The sequence below is a fragment of the Eptesicus fuscus genome, chromosome 15 (assembly GCF_027574615.1).
Source record: "Eptesicus fuscus isolate TK198812 chromosome 15, DD_ASM_mEF_20220401, whole genome shotgun sequence".
NCBI lineage: Eukaryota > Metazoa > Chordata > Mammalia > Chiroptera > Vespertilionidae > Eptesicus > Eptesicus fuscus.
This window is the reverse complement of record NC_072487.1, coordinates 20,373,305-20,398,342: the sequence shown is the minus strand read 5'-3', so window position 1 is coordinate 20,398,342 and position 25,038 is coordinate 20,373,305. Positions and strand designations below refer to the sequence as shown.

The 25,038-nt window shown below is 35.6% G+C and overlaps 1 protein-coding gene across 1 annotated transcript in view; it reads left to right on the top strand.

Moving 5' to 3' along the window:
- Window positions 1-25,038, top strand: part of CNTLN (centlein) — a 275,134-nt gene that overhangs the window by 209,088 nt on the left and 41,008 nt on the right. The window contains exons 19-22 of the mRNA XM_054727420.1: window positions 15,412-15,600; window positions 18,614-18,721; window positions 23,525-23,622; window positions 24,765-24,891. Coding sequence (XP_054583395.1) covers window positions 15,412-15,600; window positions 18,614-18,721; window positions 23,525-23,622; window positions 24,765-24,891 — 522 coding nt within the window. The remainder of the gene's footprint in view (window positions 1-15,411; window positions 15,601-18,613; window positions 18,722-23,524; window positions 23,623-24,764; window positions 24,892-25,038) is intronic.

The window sequence follows — 25,038 nt, the reverse complement described above, 5'->3', positions numbered from 1 at the left end:
ATATTCTTAGGAGTGTTTTCATTCTTTGCATCAATATACTTTCAGGTAAGTATGTCTCATTAAAAAGCAACACGCCTACAAATGACAAATTTTTCTCACTGTGGGATTATTATATTTAAACTAGAAGCCCGTTGCACGAAGTTTCGTGCAATAGACCTTCCTTCACCTGGCTGCCGGCACCAGTTTTCTGCCAGCAGCACTTTTCCTCTGGCCACTTGCCAATCGGAGCGCCTCCCGCAAGCACGATTGGCCACTCCGAGAGGAACTCCGATCGGGAGCCACGCAATCGGCCACCCCGAGTTCTGCCACCAGTGCCTTCCGCAGGCTCCATCGGTCCTCCTGCAGTGCCGGCCGGCCGTTGGGGCCGGCGGGAGGAACTCGTGAGTCCCCGCCCCCCACTCCTCCTGCCAGCCCAATTGGCCACCCCGAGTCCCACCCCCAGCCTGTCGCTGGCCCAATCGTGGGCGTAGTGGAGTGATGGTTATTTGCATACTTCCCTTTTACTAGGTAGGATATGCATATATTGTAGAGTTTGGTTTGCACGTGGATAGATATATGTGTTTATGTTTGCTATAGTTCAGTTTAATGCATCTGACATATGTAAAGCACTGTAATAATGGGATGTGTAACCACAAATTAAACATGGTCCTTGTCCTATAAAAGGTACTAAGGGGAGTTGGACATGAGTATCATAATATAAATAAATTGTGATATATTTAGCATGGTTGGAGTGTGTGAGTGTGTGTGTGTGTGTGTGCATCTACGTGTATAAAATATATGTACATGTAGTAGATGGAATATACAGTCATTTATTGCTGTCATTATTTAGTAAAAATATCATTTGGCTTTACTAGTACACTTAAAATTTGGTTGATTTTGAAAGTTGCGTGTGTGGAACAAAGCCATTAGAGAAGATGGAAAGCTTTAAAAGATAGCAAGTTGAGATGCAGTTTGTTGAGAATAGCCATTAATCTGGTAGAGTTGTAGTTCTCAACCCTAACTGCATGCTACCTCACTTGGGTAGCTTTAAAAAAAAATTTATGCCAAGGCCCTACCCTAGACCAAGTAAATCAACATCTGGGGGTGGCCTCTGAACTTTGCTAGTTTTTAAAAGCTCTGAAGTGGTTCTGATGTCCAGTTAGGACGGAAACTCAAGTTTGAGAGAATAGAGATTAAATGTAAACAGGTAAGGAACTGTTTAACTGTCAAGGCAAAAGATAAGTATCTAAACAATAGTAATAGAAATAGAAAGATTTAGAAAAAAAGATAATTCACAGTGGTATAACAGAGTTTGTTGACCAATTATACATGGGAAGTTTAAAAAAATGTGAAATATTTAAGATACCTGCCAGGATTCTAATTAAAGCAACTGGAAAGTTGATGATATAGTATATTTGTGAAAATATAATATGCTAAATATTGTGTGGGGAAACTCATATGAAAGCATACCAAGAAATTGGATAAAATATAGCAAATATCCTTATAAATGAACATTAGAACTTGCCAAAAAAATGTAAATACCTAGGGGCTGAAATAAATGAAAACTTATCATTGCAAGTGGCAATTTGTCACTGAAGTGAAGCTATCAAGTGAACAGTAGGATATTTGAGTGTAAAATTTAGAGATGTGACAATGTGGGAAAAGGAATGTCTTAAAATTGCTATATGCTTTTTGCAAATATATATATATATATGTACACATATATATATATATACATATACACATACATACATATATATTGTGTATAGAAATGTAAAGGAATTATAAACATCAAAGATATTCAGGATAGTGATTATTTCTGGTGAGTCAGATGAGAAAGATTCATGGCCTTCAAATGTATTGGTAATTCATTGTCTTTGCTGAGTGGTTGATTTAGGGCAGGGGTCGGCAAACTCATTTGTCAACAGATCGGCAAACCGCGGCTCGCGAGCCACATGTGGCTCGCGAGCCGCGGTTTGCCGACCACTGATTTAGGGCATTCATTATATTTTCCTTTATATATCTATTACATATTTGAAATATTTCAAAAAAATGAAGAAAGAAACCTATTGATGTCATTATCCCAGAGAAAGAATGCTGGAGGTGGAGCAAATCTTTGCAGCAAGTAAAATTTGGGGTGGGGAGTATCTGATATATGGGCAGAAGAGGAGTCAGAGAAGGAGAAGGTAGGAGAGTGCTATAATACAGGAACAGGAAGGAACATTTTTAAAAAATATATATATATATTTTATTGATTTTTTACAGAGAGGAAGGGAGAGGGATAGAAAGCTAGAAACATCGATGAGAGAGAAACATCGACCAGCTGCCTCCTGCACGCCCCCTACCGGGGATGGGCCTGCAACCAATGTACATGCTCTTGACCGGAATCGAACCTGGGACCCTTCAGTCCAAAGACCGATGCTCTATCCACAGAGCCAAACCGGTTTTGGCAGGAAGGAACATTTTTAACAAGAAAAAGAGAATAGTTGGTCATCAGTGTTAAATGCCACAGAGGAATCGAAAATAAAGTGACTGAGAAAAGATTGTTGGACTTCTCTCAGAATGCTTTATTAGCAGACCTCTCTTGATAGCAAGTAATAGGAACTGAACTCAAACTAATATAAGAAAAAGAAAGCTTACAAAAGTCTAATGATGAACTGAAGAGAATAGACTTGGGAAGAATAGTGATAACCGGAACCAGACATTCTAATATCTTTGATGTTTCTCTTTATCTCACATATCTTCCTCTCAGACTAGCTTTCTCCATGGTTATGGATACTGGCCATGTGCTAATATCCTTATAACCCAGACCCCAGAGAAGAAAGGGATTTCTCTTTCTCATTTTTAGTCTTCCCTTAATTTATATGTACATATTTTCATCTAAATGAGTAATTGGCAGGAAATTTAGAAGTCATGCAGGATAAGGGCAGTTTCTGTACTACACAGGCAGTACATCTAATGTTCCTGGCTCTCATCCATTTCAGTGTCAATCATTGTGGTACTCAGAAGTGCCCCCACTTATTTCCAAAATACATATCTAGGCAGTATGTATTCTTTGAGAATCTCTGATACAGGAGAAAAACAGAGAAATAAGCTCCATTAATAAAAATAAAAAGAACTCCAGACTACTTTCTTCCTAAAGATCTATATGAATCACATAGTACAACTGACTGAGATTCAGATAGTTTACTGAGTGGCTACTCTGTTATGTCAAACCTTACTACTTGAAAGAAAGTGATAAACAGAAGATAGTAATTCGAAATAGAAAATGAAGTGAGGGATAATGGAAGAAGTTCCTATGTGAAATTTTTGTGTTATAAAAGGAACTTTTAAAAATGAAACATGATAAATATCTTATAAATCTCTTACTTTTTTAAAAGAATTTTTTACTCTATGCCTCGAAAGGTAATTTTTTAGTAATTTTCACACACATTAGATTTTAATGACAAGAATACCATTTTTAAAGTGATATCAAAAACTTATTTTATCAGATTCAAACACTGCAAAAACTATACTTTTAAAGAAATTTTCATTTTTTACTTTCTTGAAACGAACACAGGAAATAGAGACAAACATTATTGAGTTGCTTCCCTTGAGAATTTTAGTAGGGTATATTTATAAATTTAATCAAAATCATATGAAGACTTAGTAATGCTGCTGTTAAATTTGTAATGAGTTGTAGGATTTTTAAAATTCCCCAACTGGGTTTCATCCAAGTAATTTGTTTGCAGAGCTTAGATGTATTACATCTGAGGAAAGATAGTTAACTATTGACCCTATCAGTAAAATATTTCAATTTCTAAATATTAACATGCTATTTATATTTAGAGCATACTTATCAATGTATATCATTTTACTAGTTTTAATATATAAAGTTGGAGCTAGAAATTACAATCCTAAGCCTTTGGGTTTATTATCCCAAAAGTTGAATATTTTATATTAGCATGATATAACATTATCCTTATGAATTGATTCCAGAATAATTTAAATAAATTTAATGTTCATATATACATGCTCTTTAGAGGCATATTTATTGAAAATGCTTTATCTTATGAAATATGAATTACAGAAATATATCATGGTCTCACATAAATTTTTACAACTCAAAAATTCTTTTATTTTATTTTATTGTTTAAAGTATTACAAATAGTAGTACATATGCCTCCTTCTCTTCCCCCCCCCCCCGCCCCATTGACCTTACCCCAGCCTCCCCTACCCCCTGGCACATACCGTCCCCCCCACCAGTGTCGTGTTTCCATTGGTTATGCTTATATGCATGCATACAAGTCCTTAGGTTGATCTCTTACCTCTCCACCCCCCCCACACCTCCTCAGCCTTCCCACTGTAATTTGACAGTCTGTTCGATGCTTCTCTGTATCTGTCTTTTTGTTTATCAGGTTATAATGTTATTTTTTATCCATAAATGAGTGAGGTCATGTGGTATTTTTCTTTCATTGACTGGCTTATTTCACTTAGCATTATGCTCTCCAGTTCCATCCATGCTACTGCAAATGGTAAGAATTCCTTCTTTTTTATAACAGCATAGTATTCCATTGTATAGATGTACCATAGTTTTATAATCCATTCATCTGCTGATGGGCATTTAGGCTGTTTCCAAATCTTAGCTATTGTAAATTGTGCTGCTATGAACATAGAGGTGCATATATTTTTTCTGATTGGTGTTTCTGTTTTCTTGGGATATATTCCTAGAAGTGGTATTACTGGGTCAAATGGCAGTTCCATTTTTAAATTTTTGAGGAAATGCCATAGTGTTTTCCACAATGGCTGCACCAGTCTGCATTCCCACCTACAGTTAAGGAGGGTTCCTTTTTTCTGAATCTTCTCCAGCACCTGTTGTTTGTTGATTTGTTGATGATAGCCATTCTGACAGGTGAGAGGTGGTACCTCATTGTTGTTTTGATTTGCATCTCTCGGATGATTAGTGACTTTGAGCATGTTTTCATATGTCTCTTGGCTTTCTGAATGTCCTCTTTTGAAAAGTGTCTATTTAGATCCTTTGCACATTTTTTGATTAGACTGTTTATCTTCCTTTTGTTAAGATGTATGACCTGTAAATGTTGGAGATTAAACCCTTATCAGCGATAACATAGGCAAATATGTTCTCCATGAAGTGGGCTTTCTTATTTTGTTGATGGTTTCTTTTGCTGTGCAGAAGCTTTTTATTTTGATGTAGTCCCATTTGTTTATTTTTTCCTTAGTCTCTCTTGCCCTAGGATCTGTGTCTGTAAAGATATTGCTAGAACATATGTCTGTAATTTTGCTGCCTATAGAGTCTTGTAGGATTTTTATGGTTTCCCGTCAAAAATTCAAGTCCTTTAGCCATTTTGAGTTTGTTTTTGTGTATGGTGTAAGTTGGTGATTTAGTTTCATTTTTTGCATGTATCTGACCAAGTTTCCCAGCACCATTTTTTAAAGAAACTGTTTGGACTCCATTGTATGCTCTTGCCTCCTTTCTCAAATATTGAGTATAATGGCTTGGGTCAATTTCTGGGTTATATATTCTGTTCCATTGGTCTATATGTCTGTTCTTCTGCCAGTACCAGGCAGTTTTGAGAATTGTGCCTTGGTTAAATAGCTTGATGTCTGGTATTGTGATCCCTCCAACTTTGTTTTTCTTTCTCAGGATAGCTGTGGCTATTCGGGGTCTTTTTTTATTCCAGATGAATTTTTGGAGAGATTGTTCTAGATCTTTGAAATATGTCATTGGTATTTTAATAGGAATTGCATTGAATCTATAGATTGCTTTAGGTAGTATGGACATTTTAATGATGTTGATTCGACCAATTCATGAACATGGTATCTTCTTCCATTTGTTTATATCTTCCTCTATCTCCTTTTTCAATGTCCTGTAGTTTTCCAAATACAGGTCTTTTATGTCCTTAGTAAAGTTTATTCCTAGGTATCTTAATTTTTTTTCATGCAATGGTAAATGGGATTGTTTTTTTCATTTCTCTTTCTGTGAGATCATTATTGGTGTTTAAAAAAGCCATAGAATTCTGGGTGTTAATTTTGTATCCTGCTACATTGCCGAATTCATTTATTAGGTCTAGCAGCTTTTTGATGGACTCTTTGGGGTTTTCTATGTATAGTATCATGTCATCTTCAAATAAGGACAGTGTTACTTCTTCTTTCCAATTTGGATGCCTTTATTTCTTCTTCTTGTTAGATCGCTATGGCTATTACTTCTAGTACTATGTCAAACAGGAGTAGTGAGGGTGGGCATCTTTGTCTTATTTCTATTCTTAGGGGAAATTGTTTTAGTTTTTGTCCATTGAGTATGATGTTGGCTATAGGCTTGTCATATAGGGCTTTTATTATGTTGAGGTATGATCCCTCTATTCCCACTTTGCTGAGAGTTTTTATTAAGAAAACCCAGTTTGGCTCATTGGATAGAGCGTCGGCCTTCAGACTGAAAGGTCCCAGGTTCGATTCCAGTCAAGGGCATGTACCTTGGTTGCAGGCACATCCCCAATAGGAGGTGTGCAGGAGGCAGCTGCTTGATGTTTCTCTCCTATCGATGTTTCTGACTCTCTATCCCTCTCCCTTACTCTCTGTAAAACAATCCATAAAATACATTTTAAAGAAAAGAAAGGGTGTTGGGTTTTGTCAAATGCTTTTTCTTTATCAATTGATATGATTATGTGATTTTTGTCCCTCAGTTTGTTTATGTGATGTATCACATTTATTGATTTGCAGATATTGTACCATCCTTGCATCCCCCGAATAAATCCCACTTGGTCATGGTGTATGATCTTTCTAATGTATTGCTGAATCCAATTTGCTAGAGTTTTGTTAAGGATTTTAGCATCTATGTTCATCAAGGATATTGGCCTGTAGTTCTTTTTTTGTGGTGTCTTTATCTGGTTTTGGGATTAGGGTAATGCTGGCTTCATAGAAATTGCTTGGAAATGTTCCTTCCTCTTGAATTTTTTGGAATAGTCTGAGGAGGATAGGTTTTAGTTCTTCTTTGAATGCTTGGTAGAACTCCCCTGTAAAGCTGTCCAGACCAAGGCTTTTGTTTGCTGGAAGATTTTTTATCACTGTTTCAATTTCTTCGGTAGTTATCTGCCTAATCAGGTTTTTTTATTCTTCTTCATTGAATTTTGGGAGCTTGTATTTTTCTAAGAATATATCCATTTCTTCTCAGTTGTCTTTTTTGTTGGAATAGGGTTGTTCATAGAATTTTTTCATAATCGTTTGTATTTCTGTGTGATCAGTTGTTGTTTCACTTCTTTCATTTCTGATTTTGTTTATTTGGGTCCTTTCTCTTTGTTTCTTGGTGAGCCAGGCTAGAGGTTTATCAATCTTGTTTATCCTTTCAAAGAACCAGCTCTTGGTTTTGTTGATCTTTTGTATTGTTGTGTTGTTGTTTTTTTGTCTCTATTTCGTTTATCTCTGCTCTGATCTTTATTATTTCCTTCCTTCTGCTTACACTGAGCTTTTCTTGTTGCTCTCTTTCTAACTCTTTGAGTTGTAGGGTTAGATAATTTATTACCATTGTTTCTTATTTTTTGCGGTAGGATTGTAGAGCTACAAACTTCCCTCTCAAGACTGCTTTCACTGTGTCCCATAGATTTGGATTATTGTGTTTTCATTGTTGTTTGTTGCCATGATGCTTTTTATTTCTTCTTTGATCTCTCTGGTAACCCAGTCATTGTTTAATAGCATGCTGTTTAGTCTCCATTTGTTTGATTTTTTTTATTGTTTTTATTGTAGTTCATTTCTAGTTTTATGCCATTGTGATCTGAGAAGTTGCTTGATATGATTTCTATATTCTTGAATTTGAAGAGACTTTGCCTGTGACCCAAAATATGGTCTATCTTTGAAAATGACCCATGTGCACTTGAGAAAATGTATATTCTGTGGCGTTGGGGTGAAATGTTCTGTAGATGTCAATTAATTCCATCTGATCTAGTAAGTCATTTAGGATTGCTGTTTCTTTGCTGATTTTTTGTTTAGAGGATTTATCCAGTGGTGTTAGTTGGTTATTAAAGTTCCCTATTATGACTGTATTGCTGTCAATCTCTCCCTTAATATCCTCCAGAAGTTTTTTTTTTTTATGTATTTGGGTGCTCCTATATTGGGTACATATATGTTTACCAGGGTTATATCTCCTTGTTGGATTGCTCCCTTTAGTATTATGAAGTAGCCTTCCTTATCTCTTGTTATGTCCTTCACTTTGAGATCTAATTTGTCAGATATAAGTATTGCTTCCCTGGCTTTTTTTTTTTTCATTTCCATTCGCCTGAAATACCTTTTTCCATCCCTTCACTATCAGTCTGTGTGAGTCCTTTTTTCTGACTTGGGTTTCCTGTAGACAGCAGATATATGGGACATGTTTTCTTATCCACTCAGCTAACCTGTGTCTTCAAAAATTATTTTAAAGAATATCAATATCTTTTGAAATCTATATACGCATTAAGTATTATGACCAATTTTTGTGTAGACTCTCACTTCCATTTAGTAACAATACTGTATGTGAGCATTAGTTTCCTCAGGCCAGTCCATAAAGACCTTTTTGTACAATAAAATACAGTACAATAAGAAGCAGTATCATCATAGGAGTATGGTAAAACAGTCAAATAAAAGTATTAAAATCTGTTGCTTAGGAAAACCAAGTTTAATTAGAGGAGGATGAGACAGACTTCCTGAGACTTCTGCAGATATTCTGTAGTTTGATAGCCTTTATTCCTGATAACTCAATCATTCTCTATAACTTCACTTGAAATATTATGGCTGTTTTTTACTTAGATACAGAATTAACATCACACTGAAACACCAAGTAATATTTTTTTGATGATTTGACAAGTTTACTTACTTACTTATTCATTTTATTTATTTATTTAGTTAGTTAGTTAGTTATCTATATTTTCATTGTTTGAGTATTTTAATTGGGGTGGAATTTTTCTTCTTGCTCCCACAAAACTAAAGTTACTGAGAAAAATATTGACAAAGGGATCAGGGAGAATAGAATTAAAGAGGATATATGTATACAATACATATGAGTAGTAGATATTTCTACATGATTTGCTGAGTTTATATAACGTAAGGGGAAGGAGAGTGAAAAAGAGGGCTTTAGAAAGACGTTGCTCAGTTTATCCTTTGAGACATCGGATGTCACTGCTATCCTCTCTCATCCTATTGATGAAGTGACTCAGAATGGGAAAACATTGCAACTTGATAGTCAATAGGAAGAATGCCATGTGTAGATCAAATGTCTAAGAGGGCTAAAACTAAACTGGTACTATTACTATATAACATTGAGAAATTCTTATGCTAGTAATGATGATGAATTATTCTGAATATACTTTTGATTCCGAATGTCTGTATCTGTATTTATATTTGGTATCTAAATTTCACAGAGACTTTTATTTTCATTAACTAAAATAGAGAATTTGAAATAACAAACCTGCAACTAAGCTCTTGTTGTTATGAATATATCATGTTTTTTCATGAATACTTGAAAGACAGTTGTATTAGATAATTTTCCAAACTTTGCATATATTTTTACTGATCCTTTTTCCATAGTTTTGTGGATAGAAGTTTAAATGATGTGGTTTAACTTCAGTTCAGTTAATATTCATTAATTTAGTTATTCAGATTATTTTGAAGCATACTATATTGCTAGTATCACAGATTAATATTTATTATAAAGGCCTATAATGTCAAGACTATTAAAAATACATCTTAAATGTTTTCAGTATTGAGGGTTGTTTTGAGAATTTAAAGTATTAGTAAACTTTTAAAAATAATTTGGCCCTTGAGATAACAGTGATTTTCACTTTGAGAAATCATACTCAAACATATTGACAAAATAATTATTTAATTGGGCATTACCTAGAACTTACATGACAAAGTATAGGGGCATTGAATTAATTTTACTTCTTGTAAATGTTACTGAGAGTACACTTCTCTCTCTTATCCATATGCAGATATCCATATTTCTCTGACAGAATCTAATTTGAACACATCAAGACAGATTGGCATTTTCAGTACCATAAAAAACTGCTTTGTTAATTGCTAACCATATTTAGTATGACCTTATAACAAAGTAGCACCATAAGTGTCAAGCTTTGTCTTTAATGTGCACACTGGAGCTGGGTTCATCTGTACTAGACAACTGCACTTCATGAATAGAGTTTTTTTCTTGATAGGCAATTAGCAGTAATTAGGAAGATTCACCTCAATAAGATGTCAACATGAGATTGTTTTTAAAAGTTGAATGTCAGTGACTTATAAAGAAAGTTCTTCTGACACATAGGTATGGCATATGAAACATGAAATGTTAATTTAACTTTTCTGCTTATTATTCATGCACAATATTATTTTGTCATTCAAACACTATACTGACAGAGTGTAAAGGGTGTTAAAATAGTGCTGCTAGAATAAAAAGAGGATTAATCTACCATTGGCCAATTAGCCAAAGGGTACTTAATGGTCTCTAAAGGCTACTGAAGTCTAACTACTAGCAAAAACATTGGTAAAAAGTCCTCTAGCTTACCTTCATTTGCTTGACATTTTGTGAAAAGTCTTGTAGGCTTTTAATAACTGCATTTGTCAGAAAATGGTTTATAAATGGGTGATATAGTAACTCAGTATATTTTTCATAAGAAATTTTTTATATAAATAATCTCATCTCTGCCTAAGATCTTTGTTCTTTTTCCTCTTTTTGGTTGGTGGTTTAAAATTTTAATTCCTTTTCTGGAAGATCTCAAGTATCATAACAAAGGAAAACTCATGTTTTAAGTATAAAACACTTGTTACTAATTTGAAAGAGTTATTAATCTGAGCCATTTATTTTTGTAGATAAGTACTTGTATGGAAAATATTCTCCTAGAAACCTCAAAACCCATGTAATTTTCTTTGTATCTCATATAATGTTTTAATTAAGTGACTATACTTTTAGTCTTACATATGTACAATGCACAAAATTTTATTTCTTTTAGTTTTGTTCCTTTAAAAAGAATAATATTCCCAATGAAAGAATATTGATTCTATTCACAAAGGGAGAAAGATCATTAAGATTATGGTGACTTTCTAGGAGATTCTTGCCCATAGGATTTACATAGATATTGTTCAACCACAATTTTCTCTCAGTCTCTTTTATTTTGATTCTGGTAACAAAATTATGATGTTATAAATTTTAAAAATCACAATAATAAGATTTTAAAATTGCTGCTTCTATCTGTAGCTGGTTTGACTCAATAGATAGAGCATCAGCCTGTGGACTGAAGGGTCCGGGGTTGATCCCCAGTAGGGGATGTGCAGGAGGCAGCCAATCAATGATTCTCTGTCATCATTGATGTTTCTATCTCTCTCTTCCTCTCCCTTCCTCTATGAAATAAAAAATTTAATTAATTAAAATTGCTGCTTCTACTCAAGTATGTACCAGAATAATCTTATTATGAGATATAAATGAATTTATGTATTTATTTAACATGAAATACCTTCATTTAATGTTCTGAGTCGTATGCAGAATTCAAGATTAAAGATTTTGGTAAAAAATTGGGAACAGATTATTTCCACTTAATGATTGATTTCCCTACTTTGACTGTCAAGGCATTTGGGTTTCAAAAGGGGAAAGAAAAATAACAGACACCAACATTATTATAGATGGGAACTGACCCGCATTTTTAATTCTGGTTACTTATTGACCTTTTCCAACATTTGACATCTAACTTTTGCCCCAGCATGGACTAGGAAGAATCCTTCTGCCACTAACGATTTCCTCTGTAGACTTCCCAGAAACCCAGCTCCTGTGACCCTGACATTCAACCTCACACTTAGATGGATTTTTTAGAATCTCCATGTGTCTACTTTTAAGGTCCCACTATCCAAACTAAAAATGCTTTCCAAATTTTTTAAATGGCTCATTACATTGTTTCTAATCCAGTGGTAAAAAACGTACGGGGAGAACTGAACAGTGTCTTTCAAAGCTATAGTGTGGCCTCTGTTCAAAAAAGTGTTAGGTCAGAATCTGCCTCTTTTTAGAAGTAAAGAGCTATACCACATCCTATTCCTTTTCCTGGAACACTGCTCCTAAATTAGTTGGATACTCAAAAGCATTTTCATTACATGTGTCACAACTAGTAGCATGTTCTTGAATAGGCAGATATTGAGTATTTTCTTCTTTGGAGGCATCAAGATCTGAGAGTATGTGTGCAGTATGATTAGGAAAATGGAACAATTTTTAATTTTTAAGCCCTTGTCACAAAAGCCTTTTATTTCCTTTACTTCTTTTCACTTGCACTGTAGAATAAAGTGTTTTTTGTGGGTCTTGTTTGAATTTTTTCTGATAATCCATTCTTGAACATTAAAATGTTTACCAAGCCTGGAGGAGAGACCCTTGATCTTCTCAGGACTGCCCTCAGTTTACTGGTGATCCTTCCCCTTTGGAAAGCATAGTAGTGGTTTTTGTAGCTGTGGTCTTTAATGTTCTATCTAGCATCGAGGAGACATTTGACAAAAGAAATCAAGAGGGATAAATGGAAGGAAACTGGCTATAACAAGCACTTACCAGACAAATGTTAAAGGCAGCAGCAGTTCCCTTAGTCTCTGTTTTATTTCTTTATTTCTTTATATATTTCTAGGTTATAGACTGGTAGCTATCTAAAGGCAAGAATAGCTTTACTGTTTATCATTGAAAACATAGAGTTAGTACCTTTCCTACTACATAGTATGTATAAAAAGAATGAATGGATAAGGCTGGTTGAAGAGGAGTATAGGGGGGAGAAATAGGAGACATCTGTAATACTGTCAACAATCTATATCCTCCTATCTAATAAAAGAGTAATATGCAAATTGACTGTACCTCTGCTACACCCACAAGCCACGCCTACCAGCCAGTCAAGAGCGAGTATGCAAATTAACCCAACCAAGATAGCTGCAGCCAAGGAGCGAGCAGGAGGCTTGGGTTTCCCAGGCAATGGAGGAAGCCAAACTTCCTGCACACCCTGGCCAGCCCAGGCCTCCACTCAAGGCTACAAAGTTTCAATTATAGAAGATAAATAAATCCCAACAAAAATGGCTGTGGCCACAGAGCGAACAGGAGGCTTGGGTTTCCCCAGCAATGGAAGAAGCCAAACCTCCTGGCCAGCCCAGACCTCCACTCAAAGCTACAAAGTTTCAATTATAGAAAATAAATAAATCCCAACAAAAATGGCTGAGGCCACGGAGCGTGCAGGAGGCTTGTCTCCGCTCAAGGCTACAAAGTTTCAATTATAGAAGATAAATAAATCCCAGGTACCAGGGCCTCCACTTGGGTTGACAGGGGGCGTGGCTGGCCTGCAAACCACCACAAGCTCTCACCCAGGCTGCCTCACACCCCAAGGGAACCCCCACCCTGATCCAGGACACCCTTCACAGCAAACCAACCGGCCCTCACCCGTGCACCAGGCCTCTATCCTATCTAATAAAAGAGTAATATGGAAATTGACCATCACTCCAACACACAGATGGCCGCCCCCATGTGGACACAAGATGGCCGCCACAAGATGGCCAGCAGGGGAGGGCAGTTGGGAGGGACCAGGCCTGCAAGGGAGGGCAGTTGTGGGCAATCAGGCCAGCAGGGGAGGGCAATTAGGGGTGACCAGGCCAGCAGAGGACGGAAGTTGGGGATGACCGGGCCTGCAGGGAAGGGCAGTTGGGGGGGACCAGGCCTGCAGGGGAGGGCAATTAGGGGTGACCAGGCCTGCAGGGGAGGGCAGTTATGGGTGACCAGGCCTGAAGGGGAGGGCAGTTAGGGGCAAACAGACTGGAGGGGAGCAGTTAGGCATTAATCAGGCTGGCAAGGGAGTGGTTAGGGGGTGATCAGGCTGGCAGGCAGAAGTGGTTAGGGGCAATCAGGAAGGCAGGCAGGCGAGCAGTTGGGGGCCAGCAGTCCTGTATTGTGAGGGATGTCCAACTGCCCGTTTAGGCCCGATCCCAGTAGGCCAGATTCCTGATTCCTGAAATAAGTTGCAGGGAGGGGTGTTATTACAGTACTCTCAGTAGAGAGTCTCTATTAAAAAGTGGCAGCGGGGAATGACTATGAGAAACATTATATAACTTGTAGAACCTGACAATTGATTGGACATAGAAAATCAATAAATAGGGAGGGAGATAGATACAAGCTTGGATGGTAACCAGTAAGATTTTCAGTTTTAGGGAAATTATGAGTTTGCTTTTAGATATTAATTATTATGTAGTTTTGGGAAGACTCATGAATGAATCTTTCTTGAGATTCCATAGAATCATACTTTTAGATCATAAGTTAAAATATAACCAAAGAAATTGGTTTTTTTAGCAAGCATACTTTTTATTTCATGAAAACCTAGTATAATATAAAATATATCAAACCCTAGTTTTAAGTTAATGATCTGAAATACTCATATTTAACAGTATACACATGCATACATAGATAAATATGCAATTATAGATTTATTTGTATAGTTTCTAGGAGTTTTAAATATAGTGTTAATACTTAAGTTATTATGTCTTATATTACTCTGCACATTAGCTACATCTTTTGCTGTTTCTAATTAGAATTCTTAACAAAGACAGATTTCCCCCCTCTGAGAGATTTCAGTACCATTTTGTCTAATTGTTCCTTATGCTAAACTACCATATTATAAGTTTCTTTGGAATAATAAAATGGTAGGCAGTTATCCTCTTCAGGAGCTCTGGGTTGCTGTGCCATTACAGCTTGGTGGCATTCTGCTGACTACAGATTGCTGTGAGCAGGGATAACATTAAGACAGTTTCTTCTACACGATTTCATAAAAACATTGCCAGTATGTCATTTAGTAAAATATTTATGTTATTAAAAATTCAGATGTAAGGAGTTTAGTGCAGTCTACCTCAACATTACAGAGGACTTGTCAACTATCAATCAAGTTCATAAGAGTGAGCAAATTTGTTTATATGCTATTTATTTTATCTAAATCTCTAATAAGCCTCTTCTGCTAATTGGACTTAACATTTATGTTGCTAAATGAGAAGCATTTTGGCTGCTATATAGAATGGTAAGACCTACCCAGTGGAACAAACAACTAACATCTGTTATCTCGTCCTGCTCCAGCTTGGCTTTTACCAGTTAAGTACATCAGCTCTGAAGTCAAGGTTATCACATATGTGAATCTCTGGCTCACCCATATATATGTGAAGCCATAGAAATAGCACATCATGAGTGAAGACCAGCCAGCCAAAAGCTATTGAGTACAGCTGGTCCATTTTTGTTTTAACCTTTACAAGCCCTACAACCTTAAGAGAAAAACTCATAGAGGTTATAATTTTAATAATAGCTATTTTATAATTCATTTTATTTCTTTTTCTTAGCATTTTTCTGCTTGTAGAATTTATGTGCTAAGTGTTAGACCAAATGTAATTACTTTTATAATACATTTACTTTTATTTTCTTAAAAAAAAAAAAAGAAGCTAAATTTGGATTTGGCTGATCTTCGGAAAGAAAAAGAAGACTTATTAAAGAAATTGGAGTCCTCATCTGAAATCACAAGTTTGGCAGAAGTTTCCCAGGTAACAATTCCACGGATACAAGTTACATCACTTGGTCCTTCAAGGAGCATGGATTTGGAAATGAAGCAATTACAGTGCAAACTAAAGGTGACTATAATTTTTTAAAGATGAAAACATATTCATTTACTGAATCTTAAAGACACTTTTATTCTAATTTAATTCTAGTAACAAAGGTAAATTATGGTATAAATAATAAAAAAATAATTAAAACTGTTTGACCTCATCTTCCTATTTTAGCCAGGTAGATTCTTATCTAGTAGTTCATAATACTATTCTCTGAAAAAAATGACAACACACCATGATATCATCCTAACTTGAGAGATGATGAAAACTGAACATTATCATTCTATTCCATTGCTCAACTTCTCTCTGCCCCTATTCCTCCCTCCACTGAACAGAATTCCTTTCAAATATGTAATTATCAACATAAGTAGAATGCTTCCCTTTACACACTTGCTATTATTTTAATTTGGTTGTTGTTGGTTGCAGATGAGGGAGCTGGAGGCAAGTGAGGGGAGGGAGAAGTACAGAGCAAAGGTGGGTGGGTTTAATAGATATCAGTAAGTTAAACCTGAGAGTAAGAATAAAAAGCAGTGTTTCTTTTGTTTATAAAAATAGTAGTTGCCCTAACTGGTTTGGCTCAGTGGATAGAGCGTCGGCCTGCGGACTGAAAGATCCCAGGTTCGATTCCAGTCAAGGGCATATACCTTGGTTGCGGGCACATCCCCAGTAGGGAGTGTGCAGGAGGCAGCTGATTGATGTTTCTCTCTCATTGAAGTTTCTAACTCTCTATCCCTCTCCCTTCCTTTCTTTCTGTAAAAAATCAATAAAATATATTTTTAAAAAATAGTATAATAGTTAAGTCCAGGTGAAACTGTCAACAACTTAAAAGTAAGGCTGACCTTAATTTAAACAGAATTATCTTGCTGTTTAAAAAAACTCATTTATTCCTCACATATTTTCTTCAGTGGGGATTGCTAGCTGGAAGCTAAAGGGGCAATGTATATGGTACCATTACTATAATGAGAAGCGATGGAAAGAAAATTCTGATTGGAAATGCAGAGTTTTTATGTTATTAAAAATTCAGATGTAAGGAGTTTAGTGCAGTTTACCTCAACATTACAAAGAGGACTTGTCATCTATCAAGCAAGTTCATAAGAGTGAGCAAATTTGTTTATATGCTATTTATTTGATCTAAATCTCTAATAAGCCTCTTCTGCTTATTTCGGATAAGGATTGACAAAAAAAATATATATATATGTTAGGAGTAGAATAACTGTGACTGTTAAGAGGGTATTAGATACTGAATTGTCAAATATCTCAGTTTTCAATTAAAATATGTTTGCACTATTCAATAATATGTTCAAATGAGCAATTACTAATAAGATAAAATATGATTGAGTTTAAAGTAAATGAATGTATCATTGCTTGAAAATATTTTGCTTTTTAAATAATCAGATATACACACTGGAGTTAATTTAGATGCTTGTTAAATACCATATTCTATAGACAGTGCTTATGTACAGAACTTGCCTCATCCACTACATTTTTTAAGTTTAAATATCTTACATAATAGAAATGTCAGAAAAATAGTTTTAGGCTTTGGTGCATGTATCTTTTCTTAAAATGTGTTTCTGTGTCTGAAAAAGTGGAATAATATAAATAGAGCATTCCAGTGTTTAGGTTTATATATAGAAGATAAAATCATTGAGATTTTTTTTTTTTTTTTTTTTGCTCAATCCTATCTGAGAATATTTTTCCATTGATTTTTAGGGAGAGTAGAAGAGAGAGTGAAAGGCAGACAGAAACATAGATGTGAGAGAAGCACATCCATTGGTTGCCTCCTGCACAAGCCCCAACCAGGGGCTCGGGGTGGGGAAGAGCCTGCAACCCAGGTACATGCCCTTGACCAGAATCAAACCCAGGGCCATTTGGTCCGCAGGCTGATGCTCTATCCACTGAGCCAAACCGGCTAGGGTGAAAATTTTTTTTATCTTATCTATTACAGATCTTTAATTCATAGTTTTGTGATTCTTTTTATATTTAAGTCTGCATGTTACTTACATAACTTTAGTTTTCACCAAAATAAAATAGAATGTTAAATCTAGTAATATCTAATCTGATTTCTAAAATATTTTAAATTGTTAATAAGTTTTCATTTATTTATATTTTATTTATTTAATTTTACTTCCTACTAATGGTCTAATCTAATTTTGGTAATAATAAGCCCATATGAAAATCTGTGTTATTTGCATTATAGTCTCTCATGGTGTAAGTTTTTACTCACCTACAAATTTATCTTTCACTTTGGAGGAATATGTGAGTCACAAAGGTGACACTAATGAGAATGCCTAAAGCAATAGATCATGCTTGATGTAAGTTTGAAGTGACATTGTCCATATCTACCCTGGAGTCCCAGAACACTAATCAGGCTGCATAGGGACAAAAAGGATAAATCTTTACTTTGGTCTTGTTTCACGTTTCAATCTGGAAATATTCTACAAGATCAGTTTCCTCTAAGTACATAATACTTCCTGCTACTACAAATTTTTGTTTCAATATGGTATTAGTTTGCTATGGCTGCCATAACAAAATACCACAGACGAAGTGTCTTACATAATAGAAGTTTATTTTCTCATAGTCTAGAAGTTCAAGATCAAGGTATAAACAGGTTTGGTTTCTTCTGAGGCCTTTATTCTTTGCTTGTATGGCGATTTTTTTGTTGTGTCCTCACGTGGTTGTATCTCAGTGTGTGTGGTCTGTATCCTAATCTCTTCTTATAAGGTCACCAGTCATATTGGATTAAGGCCCACCCATATGACCTCATTTTACCTTAATTACCTCTTTAAAGATCCTGTCCAAGTACAGTCACTTTCTCAGGCACTAGGGGTTAGGACTTCAACATATGAACTTTGTTCGGCCCATATCAAATTGCTAACAAAATTTTCCAAGAAATAACTTATTTTGTAGCTGATGTTTTTATGCTTAATTAAGAAAAACTGGTTAGATTTGAATCTCTTAAAGGTCTACTAGTATATACATCTTTTTTTATTTTTTATTTTATCCAATTAATTTTAGGCTTTTCTATGCAAATTCTTAGGTGTACTTCTTAGATATATGTGGTTCATTCAGTAATTGGAATGCTCATGTGCGTTTTGGTTTACCCATATTAGACATGTTTCTCCAAGATACCCAACTTCATATCGAGGTAATAAAATATTTAGAGACCTATAAATTCCTTCTGGTTATAGTAGTTATATTTAGTTTATTTTGAAGTTCTTTATGCAGTCTGGATTAAATAGTACTCCAATTTACATTTGTGATTCTTTGACTTTCTAATTGTTGAAAACATTCCTTTTTGTACATGCTGTGCTATCTTCCAGTTTCCCAGTAAGTTAATAATGAAGAATAGTTTTTTTCAACTATTACTCCATTATATGTAATTTATTTCCAGGCTAGTTCTAAGTCCTTTACAAATATCAACTAATTTAATTCTCATTTCAACCCTATATGAAAAGTTTTATTATTTCTAATTTACAATTCAAAAAAACTGAGACACAGAGAGAATAACTCACTTGTCCAAGGCATACAGCTTCTAAGTGATAGGGCTGAGATTCAAACTCAAGCTATCTGGCTCCAGAGTCTATGCTCTTTCTTACTCTTTCACTATGAAAATATTAAAATACATATTTAATAAACTTAAATAGGAAAGCTCTAACCAGGATGGGTTGTCACCTCTGTGACATTTTTGAAGTATGTATTTCACTCCAGATTTTAAGTCATGCTGCAGATAAGTATAATATAGTAGGAACTGGAAAAGGGTCAGGGGACCTGGGTTGATCACTCTTTGTCCATTAACTTCTTGTAGGGCCTGACTGAGGAAATTATTTAACTTCTCCAGAGGTTTAAAGCCGGGATACCTTTCTATCTGCTTAATAAGGACTTTTGAGGATCAAATAGAGTACCTGTGAGATTTAAAGATCTTGGTAAAAGTACATATCAAGCTGGCATTCTTTCATTTGTTATAATTCAGTAATCCCTCAATTTTCCAGAAGTCAGAGGTATAGCATGTGAGCCACCTAAAATAGCAGCCTTAAGTCTAAAAACAGAAAAGAATAAAAAATCTATCTTGAAATCCACTTAATTTATTCCACTGAAGATATTGTCAGGCTTCATTTACTGCCTGTTGCCTTTAATTTAAATGCAGCTCTAACACATTTATTTGTCCAACTTCTCAGCAAAAAAAAAACAACACCTCAGAAGAAACAATCTAGAGGTATGCATATTAAAGGGCTGAATGATTGTTTTTAGTCAGGAATATTGACAGAAGCAAGAGATTATGACACAGAGAAAAAGGAAATATAAATAAATTAAGGTAAAATATAAAATTTAAAAAGCAGCAGTCTGGGACCATTTAGAGTAGGGATAAGTAGCCCTTTATGTCATCACTAGAGGCCTGATGCATGAAATTCGTGCATGGATAGGGTCCCTAGGCCTGGCCAGTGATCAGGGCCGATCTGTGGGGCCCCCGCTGGCACCTGCCTTGGCCAGCCTGCACTGCCCGCTCACCGGCCCTGCCCCCTGCCGCCACCTCCGGTCACCTCCCTCTGCAGGGTGACCGGCAAGGCAGTCGGGGTGGGGGGGCCCTCTGGCACCCACCTTGGCTGGCCTGGGGCCTGCGGGCTGGGGGCAGCTCCTGCGTTGAACGTCTGCCCCCTGGTGATCAGTGCATGTCACAGTGACCAGTCATTATTCTGGTTGTTCTGCAGTTCAGTCGATTTGCATATTAGGCTTTTATTATATAGGATAATAGCTTTTTAAATATATATATATATATATATATATATATATATATATATATATATTATTGATTTTTCACAGAGAGGAAGGGAGAGGGATAGAGAGCTAGAAACATCGATGAGAGAGAAACATAGATCAGCTGCCTCCTGCACACCCCCTACTGGGGATGTGCCTGCAACCAAGGTACATGCCCTTGACTGGAATCGAACCTGGGACCTTTCAGTCCACAGTCTGATGCTCTATCCACTGAGGCAAACCAGTTTTGGCCATAATAACTTTTAAAGGCAACACTACATAATGATTTAGTGATAATATAATAGATATAGTAATATGACATAATTCATATAATGATATTTATAATATAATATTACTGTAATAAAGCATTACCATTAGTTTAATGTAATCATAGATGTACATATTTCTAAATGAATAAGCAGTCATTCCAAAGAGAATTTAAGATTAATAATTAAAGCAAAAGCTTCAATTATCTGGTAAATCACTAGTGTGGAACATCTATCAGTGCTAGAAATAAGACAGTATTCATCACTGTAAACATGTGAAATATGGGCATTTATATTGCATTACACAAATATTTAATTAAAACTTCTAATATTCAATACAGTTGCCTTGTTGAGGTAGCCTTGGGTTTTTAAGAAAATTAATATATTTAATATAAAAATTAACACAATAGCAATTTATTATTTCTTGTGATCCAGGGGGTTGGCTGGAAAATTATTTCAAGTTTTTTATTGACATACTAGAGGCCCAGTGCATGATTGAATCATGCATGTGTAGGGTCCCCTACACGCTTTCGCTTTTCGCGGTGGAGCTGGGTGCCGGAACAGACAGGCACCCAGCTCCCCCACTTTTGATGGTCCGCGGCCGCTGAGGGGGGCTACCCTGCTGTTGAGAGGCGCAGCTGGGTGTCCTTGGCAGGCCCCCTCAGCGGCCGCGGATCTGGCCGTTGAGAGGCACAGGGGGCGGGAGTTGAGAGACTCCCGCCCCCTGTGCCTCTCAACAGCAGGGTAGCCCCCCTCAGTGGCAGCAGATCCGTGCCTCTCAATGGCCGGATAGGCCACCCCGAGTCCCGCCCCCCAGCCTCCCGCCGCCCAATTGTGGGCATAGCGGAGTGATGGTAATTTACATGTTACTCTATTATTAGATAGGATATTATACCAGTAAGATAAAGTCTGTCTAATGAATTTGACTCATATTTACATTATGTGATTAATGGTTTCATCTTGTCAGATTTACATGTTTTTTAGCATGCGTCAGTCAAATCTGGTAATAGTTCTAATAGAAAAAATTGATTGTAGTTACTAAAAAGATTAGCGAATTACTACAAATATTTTTAAAGCTCTCATATTTATATTAGTTTAATACTTTTAAATTTAGGAAATTACTTAATGTATGTCAACACTGTTTTGTAAGTGGAAAAAACAAAATATCAAATGATGTCTCAGATTACATGCTTACTTGGAATTTGAGTCAGAATTTAAAGTTAGGGATCTTAACACTCTAGTTGCTACCTCTGGTTCCTAGGCTATGCAGACAATAATTACCCCAAAGCTGTTCTACATTGAAAAACTAGTAATTATGTATAAATGCATTAATAATAAGTTGTATTATTAATATGTTCAAGTAAAGAAGTATTTAGTATTCATAAGATTCTTTATCAATTATCTGTTACTATCTAACAAATAAATCTTAACATGTCAAAGCTTAAAACAACAGCAATTTATTATTTCTTACTAGCAGCCCGTTTGCACAAAGATTCGTGCAATAGACCTTCATTCACCTGGCTGCCTGCACCAGTTTTCTGCCGGCACCGAGGACCCAGGCCTTGGCTGTAGCCACCGCCTTCTGCCTTCTTTCAGGGTCGGGGCTTGGCCCCGGGCGGCGGCCTTGGGCTCTGCTGCACCTCAACGTCCCTGCTAAGGATCGTAGGAGCCGACCCCCAGTGGTTGCCTGCGATCCGTGCAGGCTCCCCGCTGGTGCCCAAGGCCGTACCCAGTGTCCCTGCCACGGATCTTAGGAGCCGACCCCCTGGTCATTGCCTGTGATCGTGCAGGCTCCCCACTGGTGCCCAAGGCTCGGCTGCACCCCAACGTCCCTGCGATGGTTTCCTGGTGGGCGTGGCTGGTGGGCGTGGCTTGTGGGTGTAGTGAAGGTACGGTCAATTTGCATATTACTCTATTATTAGGTAGGATAATCTTCTGGGTTCCCTAATATGCCTGCATTCTTTCTAAATAAGGATTTACCAGGCTTGGAAGTTCGTCATTTAAGGGCCTGGCAGTTGGTTGGTTGGTTATAAGCTGGGTAACTCAGTACTCCTCCAAATGGTGAAATCAAATCTATATGATTTCACTCATGTGGGATATAAAACTGAAACGTGTGAACACAAAACAGCAGTGTAGTGGCTGCCAGAGGAAAGAAGTGGGTTCTAATATAAGGTGACAGAAGATTTAACTTTGGGTGGTGGGCACATGGTACAATATACAGATCTTGTCACATAGAAACCCACACCCAAAACCTATATGTTCATGTTGACCAATGTCACCTCAATAAGTTTAATAAAAAATAATAAAAAATAATAAAATTTAATCAATTTTTAAAAATGGCCTTTCCTCTGTATTCTTTGGAAGGTGATGCCAGGGCAGCATTCCAAGAGGGAACAGGTGCATGCTACAAGAATTTAGGCCCCGGACTGATACTTCTACAGTTTTATTTCTGCTGCATTCTTTTGGTCAACGCAAATGATAGGCAGTCCAGGTTCAAAGGGTTGAGAGATAGATTCCACCTCTCAATGGGAAGAGCAGCAAAGCATTTGTGACCATATTGAGTCTATTACAAGTTACTAGTAAAATCCAACATTAGTTTTAAGTTATCTCATTAAACCATTAAAATACTTAATCACACATTGTCTTTTACAAAGACAATCCATATCTCTCATAAATGTATTTTGGGAGTGTACTCTTTGCAATTGTTTTATGATGTGTATCTCTATGGTTTGGGCATGTCATCTAAAAACTTTAGTATACTGTAGTATTTTTATTATAAAATATAAATTAAACATTTAAAATATTTAAATGTTCATTTTAATATATAACTATAATTGAAAATTGCTCTTCATGAGAATGGCATTTATTTTTATGCTGCTTTAGAACAAGATTGAAAGGAGTATTTAAATTTATGTGTATTTTAAATCTAGAATGCAACTAATGAACTCACTAAGCAGTCATCAAGCATAAAGTCTCTGAAATTTGAACTCCTAGCAAAAGAAGAACACATAAAGGAAATGCATGAAAAGTATGTTTTTCATATTTGTATCTATTGTATTTGGTGCCACCTAGTGGCAGTTAACTCTATGAAATGCACTCCAAGAAACAATAGCAACATGTCAAAAATTGTTTTCCTTTCTTAGTTCATGTTTAAGCCTACTTAAAATGAAAAAGTACGGAATATTACATATAGCGTGTTTGATGCAATATAGTTACTATTTTTTAATTTAGAGTAAGACTATCTAAAGTTAGATTTTCCTTCTTAGAATAAAAATTTAGTTTTGAATAAATATCAATTAATAGCCTAAAGATTATGAACAAAACACTTTAGAATGTGCTAATTATTCAACCAAAGATATAGGTGTAGATTGATCCTCACATTGGATATAATGCCTAAACTTACAAAACTGTGTTCAAAAAAAAAGGTAAAGCTTTGTTTGTATTTAAAATTACTGGAGGATTATGAAAGTATATACTTTACGTGTTTATTAACAAAGGTTTAAAATGTTCTGTCTCACAATGTTTTTATTTCTATATCTTTTATAGATATACTAGAGCTTAGACGTGAAAACCTGTTCAGATAGAATTCCAATCTGTCATTAACAATTTAATACATATATTTTACATACATACATGTATAATCTACATTATATGCAAAGATCACTTAAAAGTGATATCAGTAGATAAAACTATTAGACACAAAAGGTTGATTAATTTTTAAACAGACTATCTTGAAATTTATCTATAAAACAGTTTTGTTTATTTAACAGTTATAAAATTTAATATTTGTTTATTATAGTATAGAATTATTTCTTATCAGTGTTATGCTTTTTGATGATTTCTGAATATCACTTTGACTTTTTTACCAATGCAACAGTGTAATTTAAATATAATAATTTTTACTTTTCATAAATTTTATTTATCTTTCTCAGTCACTTTTTTGTTTTAATGTATGTGCAATATTATCATTAACAAGTGACAATTGGATTATAGATTTTGCTTATTAATAGAGCAATATTTATTACTTGCAATTACTTTATTAATTTTCAATTTCATCAATATCAAACAGTATTTAACAATTAACAGTAGGTTTAACATTGGATAAGGTATTATCACTGTTAAAGTATTTTCTATCACTTTTGATAAAATGCCTTTTTTTTTCCTTTTAAGGTTGTCTCGAATGGAAAGGGATATAACCATGAAAAGACATTTGATAGAGGACTTGAAATTTCGACAGAAAGTAAATTTGGAAAGTAATGAGAGCATTAATGAAATTTTAGAAAATCTTGAAAAAAAGGTATGAACCTTTATACCTTTTATATTTACAAAAAAATCATTCCCCTTTGTATTTACCTGCTTAACTCAAATATTCACTCTTAATAAAATTTATAGGAGATATCCATAGAATATATGGGTACTATTACATAATTACATTATTTGCTCT